Source organism: Crassostrea angulata, chromosome 9, assembly GCF_025612915.1.
Source record: "Crassostrea angulata isolate pt1a10 chromosome 9, ASM2561291v2, whole genome shotgun sequence".
Taxonomy (NCBI): Eukaryota; Metazoa; Mollusca; class Bivalvia; order Ostreida; family Ostreidae; genus Magallana; species Magallana angulata.
In genome coordinates, this window is record NC_069119.1 from 11,828,107 (window position 1) to 11,842,403 (window position 14,297).

Sequence of the window (14,297 nt, forward strand, 5' to 3'; positions counted from 1 at the left end):
CACACCCGTCGTGCGCCCAATGTCATAACGGTATAAATGGCATTATCGGGAAAATTGTTGTAATTTGGGAAAAATTTTATGATCGGGAAAAACTGAGAAAAATCCGTGGACAATTAGGTATTCAATCAATAGTCCAGAGCAGAGCAATTAAGGACCTCTGGGAAACCCCAGAGACAGGATCAGCTGCCTAGGAGGAGTGAGTTTCCTCTACCATAGAAAATGTATAAAGAGATATTTTGTATGCAACAGTAATGTAAAGGATATTAAGTTAAAATGTCAATAATTAATCACACATATGATTAAATTTTTAATTAGAAAAACATGTTTAAAATGCAAAAATGATTGTCTTGTCTTAAAAATGCATTAACATTTTTTTTTAGAAAATTGGTTACAGAGCTTTATGAATTTTACCTTTTCAAGACCAATTCTGTAGCAATTGAAACTTTTTTTTCAACTATATGGGATAAAATTTCTGATACGTCTGGAGATGATTGAAACATTATAATAGCTAATTAACATGCACCTTTTATTAATCTAAGCTAGAAACGTAAGGAATTATTAGAATATAATAAAAAAAATTGTTTTCATTCTCTGTGGGGGCAGACGTTTCAAATCAGGTGGTCTAGTATCGATTCACATTGCTGCATTTAATAGTTAAAAGCCACATCGCTGTGAATTTGGTTAGTTTGAAAGCGACAATGATGCTTACTAAACTGCCTATGGAATGGATCGTTGTTCTTATCAGCATCATTGTTTTTTCGGGAGGAGGTAAGTTTCTTTTTTTTTTGAGCAAGTTTGGACAAATGGTTAACTTCAATGTATAAAAAAGACCATGAGCAATTTAAGAAGGTTCATTTGACAAACATATTAAGATTAGCAAAATTTGTTTTTTAAAGGTTCATATGCTTGTGATGATGGCAGGTTTTGGGGACATTGCCAAAGAAATGAGTTGTGTGTTTGCAATAAGAAAAACTGGTATCAAACAACAACAAGCGAAATTAAAAAAGTAGACTCAACTAAAACATCTTTTTCCTCAATTTGCAGTTGTCTTAGTAAGTCGAAGCATTTTTTATCTTTAACAATTAAATAAATCATTTATTTATTATTTGAACGCAAACAAAATTAAATTTAATTTGAAGAAAAAAACCGCAAGAAAATATTTTGCATGCCAATAATGTTATATATTTGCAATCATTTTGTCTTTTTTATAAATGCACACTGTACATGCAACAAAGAAAAGTAAAACATGAAAAAGTAATGTTTTTATATCAGATACAGATACCAGTCAAACTGTGGACTGTCGTAATCCTGATCTTTATAATAGTAAGTACATAATCATTAAGGGAGACACACTAAAATGATATATTTATTTTCGTTGTAATTTACCAGTAATTTTATTTATAACATTTAAATAAAAAATAACGACGCTAATACAAACATCAATAAATCATTCTAATTTTTGTTCACTAATGATCGTGGTGCATCTAAATGAAGAAATGCATTATGAGGATTTTTATTATACTGACGTATTTTACTATTTTTTTAATAGAGCTCGTCGATCATCTCGAGTTTAATAAAACCTTAGTTTTGACAGGTATTATTATACATTTATCTCTGACGCAGGTTAACATCGTTTTTAAATACATATGCAGAGAATTTTAGCAATAAATAATGCAGATATAACGTTCAATCTATTTGTTTCAAATTATTAGAGTTATTGATCAAAAGAATAAAATAACATGCTCTTGTTATATATGACCACTTCTGAAATATCGATTTTTTTTAATCACATACACTGGAAATTGTAAATGTTAAAATATAAAGTTGAACTTCTCTTTAACCTTTATAACGTGCTAAAGCGTTTTAATTTTCAGATGATACAACATGTAGGCAGTTACTCACAGGTAATTATACTTTAAAATTATTTTTGATATTAATCCTGTTTTAACTTGATTTGTACATATTTTCACTATATTTGTATCTTTTCGCATTTAATATTTAAACATTTTTATAGCGTTTGTTTTATATTTTCATTGAAAATAAATCTTATGTATCAAAATAAGCCCACCTCATTACAATCAATGAATATAGTGTTTTAGCATAAATTTAATCTCCTCTTCTTTGTAAATTTGGCACACTATTATGCTGGTGCATTTACATTATAGAAATGCATGTATATTTTGTTTTCTTTGCCAAAAGTTAATGCATACAGGGTTATTTTCGCTACATATAATTTCTGTACCCTTCTACACTTGCAAACAGTTTTGCCCCTTTTTGAATTCGTCCAGATACAGTTCTGTTTAAAAAGTGATAATTTGAGACATTGAAATTAGCCCAGTCTTAAATTTGCCCGCTGACGACAAGGGCAAAAGGGGCGAGAATAAAACGGGCCGAATATTTCCCTAAATACTGTATCTGACTTCGAAAAACATAGGTTTCCTTTTCAGAATTTATAATTTATTAATTCAGTGGATACTACAATGTATCACTATTAAACTCTGTAGGCTATAGCTAATAGTCAATAAAGGAAATGGTAGTTCAACCAAAAAAAAAAAAAATATATTGACTGATCATTAATTTTTTTTTTAAATTGACCGTATAAAGGTAATATCTATACGAAATCTCAACATTTTTTTAATTATTTGCTCTTGATTAATAGATCATATTCGGTGACGTAATCCTTTGCGACTCCAAAAACAATGTGATGCCAAACCTTTGACAGGGAATCAATGCTAATTAACCCCCCCCCCCCCCAAAAAAAAAAAAAACCAAAAAAAAACAAACAAAAAAAAAACAACAAACAAACAACAACAACAACAACAACAACAAAAAAAACCCAAAAAAAACGTGCGCACAATGCGGCCAAAAAAAAAAATATCAGTATATAAATTTGGGAACTACATGTATTTAGGAGTAAACATATCTACAATGCATGAATCTGTATGAAATGGACTTTGCTCGAAAACAATATATACATTTTTTTGTTCATTAATATAAATGAACGCCCGACCTTGACATCAACAGAAAAACACGAGACCACTTTTATGACAGCTTCTGAAAATACAGTCCAGAATCAAGCTGCAACCGTTGGTAACACTGTTATGAATTGTAATACGTGATAGGTTTGATGAAATAGTTCAAACTTAAACAAGGGCTAAATTAAATGTGAAAGCAATCAATTTTTAAAAAGAAGATTTGTTTGATATACCCGGTATATCTGATTTATAATACTTACTTTGTCAGCAGCTCATTTTCATGTTTATTAACATAGGGAACAGCACGACCTTATCATGAACAGAAAAAACCCGGGAGCACATTTATTACAGCTTCTAATAGACACAATTTTCAGAATCAAGCTCCATGTGGTTAAACTGTTATCAATATGTTCACTTTCATGGTTAAAAAAACAAAGTGTTAATACGTGAAGAGTTAAATGAAATATTTTAGACTTAATTCAAAGCTTTTTTTTATTGTTGGCAATACACTTTCTAATTGAATATCCAATATTTATTTGATTTATGATATTATGTCAGCTACATACGTAAATGTTTATAAACGTTGGTGAAATGACGACCTTGTCATCAACAGAAACATTCGAAACCACATCTGCTTATGAACATACTGTTCAGAACCAAGCTACAAGTGAAGGTAAGACTGTTATAAATTAGTTCACTTTCATAGTAAACAGGGATTGGGTCGATTACTTTAAAAAAAATTGATTAAATTACAGTTCAAAGCTGATTACATCCAATTTTAGAAGTAATGGATTGCATAAGATCATTTTCCTTCTTGTAATTATGATAACTTATGAATATTTTTTATTACATTACCAGTATCAATCAGGCTTTTTATCTGATTTTTTTTTTATCGTGAGTTTAGTTGTTTAATATTTTGGAAAGATAAATGTATTTTCTACAGGAGTATTAATACTAATATAAAGTTATAATGTTTTCTTTATTTTTTTTGGATCATTTTAGCATCATTACCACTTTTTTGAGTTGCGTGAAGATATATGTGGTCTAAAAATAAAGGACATTAATTCATCCATCAAATAAGACACAATTTTTATTAAGTATATTAAGTATATTTAACTAAAAATCGTTTACACGTAATTTATTGTACACATACATTTACATACACATGCATGGTTGAACTTCGACTACAAACTGGTATATGCCTTTACTCACTCAATGGTTGACAAATACACGTATATATCATTGCAGCTATAACGGTATCATCATAGCGTGTGTTACTGTTTTCATACATTTGATAATTGGGCACAAAACAATAAGTGTAAAATGTGTTTTAATATCAATTATAGTCAGCTTTTTATCTGTATTTTTCAAATGCATTTGAAAAAAAGATTTTAGTTTATAATACTGTACATGTATTTTAGTTGTGCACCTTTTTAAGATTAATGATTTAAAAAATATTTTTTTTCACTTTTAAATTCATTCTGATAATACAGTTTTGTTGTTACATTCAGGTAGCTAAATTCACCGATTCCTAGCTTCTTGAAATTATGAATTGTTATTTACAAAGTTTAAATTGGAATTTGGAACACCCCCATCTTAGCTGATTTAAAACACAGGCCGTATTGCAGACTTAACACAAACATATATTATCTTAGTTGCTGAATTACACACTTACACTCATTCATTACTGAATTATTTCATACCTAGCATTAAACCTTATTCACCTAATATTTCGAATGAACTATGATTTTAATCATTTTTTTTTAGCTCACCTGAGCTGAAAGCTCAAGTGAGCTATTCTGATCACATTTTGTCCGTCGTCCGTCCGTCCGTCTGTCTGTCCGTCTGTCCGTCTGTAAACTTTTTACATTTTGAACTTCTTCTCTAAAACCGCTTATCCAATTTCAACCAAATTTGGCACAAAGCATCCTTTTGGGAGGGCGAATGTAAATTGCAGAAATAAAAGTCCGATCTGTATTCAAAGCGGAGAAAACCTCGAAACTGTAGAAAAAGGAGGTGCATTTTTAAAAATCTTCTTCTCAAGAACTACTGAGTCCAATTCAACGTAGTTTAGCATAAATAATCCTTTCCTGTTTCAAATCTGAGTTATTACGAAAATAATAATAAAAGAAAGGCGTTTTTCAATCAATTTAATAGCTTCCGGTTCGGCATCCTGTAAAATGGGTAGGCAAGACTTGGCCTGGGCAAAACAAAAGATTGGCAGTTATTAATCTGCCAATCATATTAAAATTTCAGGATATTTGATGGACCAGTATATTTGTATTCGCTGTAGATATTGCTGCAAAATAATGCGTATTTAGAATTGACGATTGCCGATATGCCCTGGCTTTTATTTTGCCACGGTCCGGGTTTTCATACCGATTTTACCAAGACTCGTATTCCATACTTCTAAAACAACGTTCTTTGTTTAAAGCAGCCATGACATTATACGAAAAAGGGTCGATCTGACTATGATGAATTTGCTTGTTGTGCAACAGTTAGCGTATGAAGGGAAATTTTTGAAACATGCAAAATATATTGGTGCCGATTTTGTGAAGTAAATTGAGGCTAAATAGTTCAATGCGTTGACAGTTTTCACACATGACGTTGGTGTTAGCTTGTTCTGATTTTCGTTTCGTTTTCATTATTTATGCTTTGTGACCTGGGAACTAACGTCTGTATTTCGTGATTTTTACGTATCAAATCAAAAAGAGACTTAGGTAAATCAAACAGTTAACTATTTACCTGCGCAAATTAAGCAAAATCTGATGTATCAAAAAAGTACTGAAATACAATTTATTCTATCGGTAATTCGGTATTATCTTTTGCGTAATGGTAGATAAATGCAATAGGTTTTATTAAGATGCTCGGCATTTTCTCGAGTTTATTCAGTTTAAATAGAGTTTGATACCGCTGACGGAAATATGTAGGTATATATACATGTATATACATGTATATGATTCGTTTCGAAAAAATAAATTGTGTTCTTTATTTGTTATAGTGCATGTTTCTTGTGTTTAATTGTTTACAATTTCTATTTACTAACCATATTTGAGTGTTAAGCTTCGAATTATAAGCAAGATACAGAGATTTGCTCAAAATTCTATGTTTGTACACATATCTTAAAAACTAAAGATTAAAAAAGTAAAAAAATTGTCAATATTTGTAAATAAAATTTTCAAAGTCTGTTCTTCCAGAAACCAACTTTAACAACTTATTGTATTGTAAACTTCACCTTTTTTCGTCATTATTACTCCTACTGTTCATGTGATACTTGACTGTGTTTGTGTACATTTGTATAAACTGATTTTGAACCTCAAATACCAGTGAACTGGTCTTGAGTGAATAAAAGAATTGAACATCTTAGGCCATTCTTTTTTTTCCATTTTAACTGCTGAATAGGAAATACCAAGTTAAAAATCTTAAGCTGAATGTAATAAACTCATGTGAACAAAATATGACTCAAACCTAGGCGAACTGTGAACTCTGTATCTTGCTTATAATTCTACGATTGACGCTGAAATTTTGGTTGAACATTAGAAATTCTATATGAATTAGAGTACGTTAAATACTTGTACAGACAAAATAAAAGAATGATATTTTGTATATACCTACTGTCTGGGGCCCCCTCTTTATACAATAAATAATGTGAAATCTACATCAATTTTGATAGTTTTTCAGACACGAGTAAATAAAAACGACATCTTTAAAACAGTTTCCATAGTTCTTACATATTTCTGTTGCGGGGATAAAGTAATTATTGCTATTCTTAAGAAAATATCACAGCGGAAAAATTATCCTGGTTTGTACGCAAGGTAAATAACAGTCATTTAATTATAATGGAGAAGACAAATTAAATTTTTGAATGTTTTTAATTTGAGGAATTGAGCACATTGAGGTACAATTTTCTTTTTCACCTCTATACATGTATGATTTTTTTAAAAAAAAATAATAACTATTATTTTTTTTTAAACACAATAACTAGTAAGTGGTTGATGAAAAAAATGTACCTATATGCTCTCATATATTTTGATCGCTTTACAAAGTGTGGGGGGGGGGGAGAACGAAAATATAGGAAATAGGAAGTTAACAATTTAACAGTGTACCCCTACCAAATGTTTAGTTTTAAATCTTGCGTAGGATTTTCTTATTCTGGTAAAAAATAGTATTTCATGAAGGTACACTGTCAAAGATAACGTGTATGCAAAAATAAGGGTAAAATTCGAATATTTTACAATATTTATTTTTTGTTATTCTACCGAGGGACCATATGGCACAATATTTTTTGAACGCCCATTGTTGCTCAGGTGAGCGATGTGGCCCCATGGGCCTCTTGTTTTACTATAAAGGTAAACAGGTACTTGTTATAAGAAAAACGAATAATTTCTGATTACTCATGATAACTTAGCGACCAGTATTCGACTACAGCTGAATAACTGAATATGGTAAACCCATCGCTGATTGTAAACAATAAAACAATACGTAAAAAGTTTAATGAAATATTTAACACTAAGGATAAAGTTTAATTGAATAAATAAACATTCAATTTACGAATCACACATCTTTTGACGGAAGCAATTATTTGTTTCTGGTAACCTAATCTAAATTGCAAATCGCATAAAGGCCTAGAAGGAGAGGCCACATTTCTTAATCTGTAAAACTGGTGTTGTATTCTCTCCCCCCTCTCTCTCTCTCTCTCTCTCTCTCTCTCTCTCTCATTGTACTGCTAACTTTACTGAACATTTATTGCTTTATTGTATTTTTTAAAATCTAATTATGATATTAATAATTTCCCTTATATTTTCAAAGCCATGTGTCCTTGCAGTTGTGAATATTTCGACAAAATCGAATACTGGAGTCAAGAAGCTAACCAAATCAAACAATATAACGAATTGAGTCAGCAACTTGCCCAAATCAAGAACATATTGAAGATGGAAACTAAAAATCTGACAGCTTATCTTAATACAAAGAAAAGCGTAGGCGATAAGCGTCCGTCAGCCCGAGCCACAGGGTACGTGGGTGGTGTCATACTGGTTCTCATACTTTGTTGCCTGGTTCTCCTGGACATCTTCAAGTGTTCCCACTAAAAGTTGATAATCAAAAACATATTAAGGCATTTTCACAGGATCCAAAGCCATATTTTGAAGAAAAAAAGTCACAGAAGTGCAATTGCGTGTCAATAATTTGGACGTAAATATCTTCAAATTTTGAATACAGATTGATACTAAAAGTAACTATATATGCTTAGACCCATAGGACATTAATGACGTTATTGACAAAACAGAGAAATGACGTCACAAATATATGATGCTATTTCATAGCGTTGTCCGAAAAGTTGACAGCATAAAGCGCGTTAATTTCACAACGTGTAGTAATATTTACTTGATTTTTTTAAATTCAGCAAAGTTATTTTCTCCATGGTGGGTTAGTTTAGGAGATTGTTGTCGCCATTTTTACAATTTGGTTAACTTTTTAAGCTGTATCCACAAATTCATTTTGATTTTTCTCTTATTTTATTTTAGATTGTTTTTAAATATGCTAATTTAGTATTGGCTATGTTGTAAAAATATTTTATTATTAAATTTAGTGTACGTGTTGCGTGCTTTTTTTTATTTACATCATATCGTTATTCATGAACAACAGGGGCTAAATTATTCAGAATATCTCAATCTGCTTGATTTCAGGAAAGGAAAACGGGAACCTGGCAAATATTATCATTCTTTAACAAAGACTTTTTATGTTACTATTTTCAACAATTCAAATTCATTTAAATAAACCTAAGGGTATTTTGCACACACTATATAGTCAATTACGTTTTAAAATACATGATTTGATGGATAATTCGCCAATTCAAATGTTTACAATTTGCTTCCATTCTAAAGTTAAAGGCAACAATCCCTTTATTTTGGCCGAGTAAATAAACGGGTTAATAAACCGTATCTTCAATATTTGTTTGCGTTTTTATAGACATTGAAGCAGTCACTGTCCAGTGTACGTAACTATGGTCTGACGGTTTATGACCCTAATGGGTCCAGTAATCCCTTAGTTCAGAAGATCGTTGTTCATTGGTTTAATGGTTTATATTTATAAATTCAAAATAAATTCAAAATAGTGCAAGTTTCTGAAGTTCGGAACAGCACTAAAATATATTGACTATTGTCTGTATCAAGTTATCGTTTCCGTCACATTTGGACGCTTTTTAATAACAATACACTTACCTATGAAAGAAAAAAACAATTGAGTTCGATGACAAGGAAAATATCATTGACAGGAAAATATCATTGACAGGAAAATATCATTGACACATTATCATTCTTCGCTTTATAAAATTCACAGGAACAAAAACAGATTTCTTATGCAGATTTATAATAGGGAATGTTTACATGTAAATCTTTTCTCCATTCGGAAGTCACCTGTAAAACCTCGCAACATTTCTCAATGTTATTTTCTTGGTACATTTTGTACTTTCATAATTTTTGCAATACAAAATATTTACTTTGTTCGAATTCAAACCGTAAAGTCGATGTTATATTCAAATGACGCAGTCAACAATGCCTTTTGTAATTGTTTTAAAATCAAGCTTCATTATTATGTAGCGAATGACAAATTCTTAAAAAAAACCCATATTAAATGGTCAAGTAATGAATTTATTTTAAGCTAAATTGCATCTTCCAATATATAGGGTGTGTATTTTTTAAATTAAAATTCCGAAAAAGTTTCATTGCTGTCATCTGCATCATTTTTGATAAATTTTGATTCATTTAGATGGACTGGTATATCTAAAATAATAAAATTTTGTTGTTAAAACACATATTTAATTTTATTAAAGTTCAGGGAATTTATAAAAGGCATTTCCCTGTTATCATTTTAATTGATATACACGGAATGTTAAATTATCAAATTAATATTTTATACAGTTACAGGAAAGAAAAAAATTGTGTTTAACTTGAAATTCGGGGAATTTTTACATTGCCATTCCCGGCACCATTAATGATTGATTTACACTGACTGTTGCGTTAAGAAACAAATATTATGTATACATTAAAAACATTTTGAATTTTATTTCAGAAAAATCCCTTATTGCAACTTCTGGCACCGATTTATTTTATTTATTTAAGTTGATTTACAAGAAATGGTACATGTTCTTTATGAAATAAATACTTTATCATAAATCATTTTGTGTTTCTACGTTACTTGCACATAACACGAGGTCCCATTTTTTTTTAGATCACCTGAGCTGAAAGCTCATGTGAGCTTTTCTGATCACATTTTGTCTGTCGTCCGTCTGTCCGTCTGTCTCTCTGTCCGTAAACTTTTTACACATTTTCAACATTTTCTCAAGAACTACTGGGCCAATTTCAACCAAACTTGGCAAAACTTATTGTAAGGCAAAAAGAATTCAAAGTTGAGAAATTTAAGGGCCACACCCTTTTTCAAGGGGAGATAATTAGAAATTAATGAGAAATTTTGAGAAATTTTCAAAAATCTTCTTCTCAAGAACCATAAAGTCAGGCTGAAACTTATGTGGAAGCATCCTCAGATAGTGTAGATTCAAAGTTGTGAAAATCAATACCCCCATGGGGTAGGGTGGGGCGAAATGGAGGTCATTGTAGGAATATATAGAGTAAATCTTTAAAAATTTTCTTCTCAAAAACTAATAATCAGCCAGGAAAGCTGAAATTTGTGTGGAAGCATCCTCAGGTAGTGTAGATTTAGTTGTGAAAATCATGACTCCCGGGGATAGGGTGGGGCCATAATGGGGGGGGGGGGGTCGAAGTTTAACATAGGAATATATAGAGTAAATCTTTAAAAATCTTCTTCTCAGAAACTAATCAGCTAAGAATGCTGCAACTTGTGTGGAAGCATCCTCAGGTATTGTAGATTCAAAGTTGTGAAAATTATGACCCCCGGGTGTTAGGGTCGGGCCACAATAGTGGATCAAAGTTTAACATAGTGATATAGAGAAAATCTTTAAAAATCTTCTTCTCAGAAACTAATCAGCCAGATGATTCTTTATACTAGTAATTGTTAAGACTTTGGCTCGAGGACGATTCTTTGGCCTCACAAGAAGGTTCAGAGTTTGATGTAGCTTTATAGTCCATATATAAACAATTGTTAAGGATCTTTTTGAGAACTGCAATACTCAACATGTGATATGACTATAAAATCATCCTGTTAGAAATGAGACTAATGATTATAAACATAAGAATATCCAGGGGGGAAAATGGATTTTATTTATACAGGATCTACATATATTATTGTACATTGTCCAGATAGTTTGTACTATGACTCCATTAAGCTGATTTTATCATAACTATTGTTCCTCGTGGTGAGCGATGTGGCCCATGGGCCTCTTCTTTCTAGTTGAAATAGCTTCGCTAAACGGAGAAAACTCAAATTAAAACTGGTGTAAAGCCTTACAATGTCAGATTTAATAGTTTGATATGTGTTTAATCAAGTTCTGTAAAAATCTCAAATATATGCAAAATTGCCCTACACATAGATACACATTGGGGATTTTGAAAAGAAAAACTTCTCCTGCTTGCAAAAATTTGTTTTTTTCCGATAATTGTTCGTAACTGTCCTGTTCTGGAATAGAATTACTGTACTTCCTTCTGAACCAAATTTGTAAATCGATCTTGATGAACATGATGCATCTATACATGCAATCAAATGAGGAGAAACAAATCGATTGAATTGTAGAAATAGAAGAGTAACAATATGTTGAACATAGAGTTGGACATGCGGAAAGAAGTTTTTAGCCCAAAAATAATTATTTAACAGACAACCGCCACGGTAGAGAGACTTTTTTTTAACTGATAACTAAAAGGAAAGCAAAACACAAAAGAATCATGCTTGCAGACAACATTGGCATCTTTTGAGTTTTTTCAAGTAGTCTTTAACCGGAATAGTGCATTTAATGTTCTTATTAAAAAGCTTGAACAACATAACAAAGAAATAGAAAAATAAACGAGTAATCCCTATGATCAATTTCTGCGGGTATACCAGTGATATATGAAGATTTTAATATTGATTTTCATCGAATGCCTGCAACATTGTAAAGTCAAAGTGTAGGGAATGACACTAGCTCGCAAAGACAGCCATGATTTACCAGTGCAAACTGCTCGGGATATGGATAATTGTTCTCCTAGGATTCTGTACTACTGCTTCAATAACAAGTAAGGTGTTTTGTTTATTTAACCTAAGATTGGTAAAATAGTTCAAGCCATTTCATCAAACAAACTATTTTAATATGCAAGCAAAATAATAAAAATAACATAACACATCATTTTTTCAAGATTTTTAAAAATGTTTTGGTGTTTAAAACCCAACCTTATTCAAACCATGTTTGGTCAATATAAATTCAAATGGAAAATGTAAATTTAAAATGAATTAGAAAAAAATGAAGACTCTTGTATTAACGTATTGTGTTTTGTTCAGAAACAGACGAATATATTTTTACCATAGTTTAAATTACAGTAATATTAGAAAACAAAACAAAACCATGGATATGATTAAAGCTAAGACTGGTGATACGACACTTAAGTGAGCTTATATACTAGTAATCCATTTCAGCCGAACTATGTTATAAGCTATTTGATGTCCTTAAAATGATATTTTAGAAGAGCTGTTACTCATTCAAATGCAATCATTTCTGCCATTTGTTTATCATACGAAACATTTTACTTAAAACAGTGAATACCTTTCATAAACTTAAATAAAAAAGAATACTAGTAGACAATTGCATTCGTATAAAGAGAATTATCTGTATATAGCATGACAGTTAATTGTTAATGAATGCAAATGGTACGTTTTCATCGTGCCTTTGGGAATACAGTTGGTACTTAGATATAGCACTACTATTCATACAGAAAAGGAATTAATAATACGTTTCTTTATTACAAAGCCATGTGTCCTTGCAGTTGTGACTATTTCGACAAAATCGAATACTGGAGTCAAGAAGCTAACCAAATCAAACAGTACAATGAACTGAGTCAGCAACTTGCCCAAATCAAGAACATATTGAAGATGGAAACCAAAAATCTGACAGCTTATCTTAATACAAAGTTAAGCGTTGGTGATAAGCGTCCATCAGCCCGTGCCACAGGGTACTTGGGTGGTGTGATAATGGTCCTCATACTTTGTTGCCTGGTTCTCCTGGACATCCTCAAATGTTCCTATTAAAAGTTAATAATAAAAACATATTAAGGCATTTTGAGAAGAGGAAATCCATATTTTGGAAAAAAAATTCACAGAAGTGTAAAGTGCGTGTCAACATTTTGGACGTAAATATCTTGAAATTTGTATGTGATGATGATACCAGGTACAATATATACTTAAAACCATAGGAAAGGGTGTTATGACATTATTGACACATTTTGTTTTCCATGGTTGGTTAGTTTGGTAGATTGATGTCGCCATGTTTACAATTTGGTTAGCTTTTAAAGCTGTATCGAAAAATTCATATTGATTTTTCTTTCATTTTTTATTTTAGATATATCGAAATATGCTTGTTAGGTATCGGCTATGCTGTAAAAATATTTTATTATTAAATTTAATGTACGTGTTGCGTGCTTCTTTCTTTTACATTATTTCGTTATTCATGAACAATAGGGGCTAAATTATTTAATTATCTAAAATTGCTTAATTTCAGGAATAGATATTCGATTGCTTGTTGATTTTAATGTTTTCAGCAATTTAAATTGATTTGTATAAACCTAAAGGTATTTTGCACACACTATACAGTTTTAAAAAACATGATTTGATGGATAATTGACCAATACACATGTGTACAATTTGCTTCCATTTTAAAGATAAGAGCAACAATCCCTTTATTTTGGCAGAGTGTATACACGATGTAATAAACCTTCAATATATGTAACTTCAATATATTTTTTGTGTTTTTATAAATAGACTTTGAGGCAGTCACTGTCAAGTATACGTAACTATAGTCTGAAGGTTTATGATCCTGATGGTACAGTAATCCTTAAGTTCAAAAGATTGTCAGTTCATTGGTTTGACGGTTTATATTTATAAATTTAAAATAAACTCAAATGGTGCAAGTATTCGAAGTTTTGAACAACACCTATAATATTATATTGACTATAGTCTGTAACAATTTATCGTTTTTGTCACTTATGGACGATTTTTGATTACAATAGGAACACCTGTGAAAGAAAACCAATTTGATTGAAAGGAAAATATCATTGACACATTATCAGTCTTCCTTCTAAAAAATTCACTGGAACAAAAACAGATTTTTTGTGGAGATTTATGATGGGAAATGTTTACATGTAAATCTTTTTTCCATTCGGAAGTCAC

General features: G+C 30.9%; 1 protein-coding gene across 2 annotated transcripts; it reads left to right on the forward strand.

The window, feature by feature from the left end:
- Nucleotides 1-643: 643 nt before the first annotated feature.
- LOC128163823 (uncharacterized) lies at nucleotides 644-8,571 on the forward strand. Of its 2 annotated transcripts, XM_052827489.1 has the most exons (7): nucleotides 644-768; nucleotides 897-1,052; nucleotides 1,273-1,323; nucleotides 1,550-1,594; nucleotides 1,875-1,904; nucleotides 3,589-3,648; nucleotides 7,785-8,571. In XM_052827489.1, the coding sequence occupies exons 1-7, from the start codon at nucleotides 699-701 to the stop codon at nucleotides 8,060-8,062; spliced, it is 690 nt and encodes a 229-aa protein (XP_052683449.1). In that variant the 5' UTR covers nucleotides 644-698; the 3' UTR covers nucleotides 8,063-8,571. The 2 variants fall into 2 exon arrangements, with proteins under 2 accessions (XP_052683449.1, XP_052683450.1); XM_052827490.1 differs by lacking the exon at nucleotides 3,589-3,648.
- Nucleotides 8,572-14,297: the final 5,726 nt, after the last annotated feature.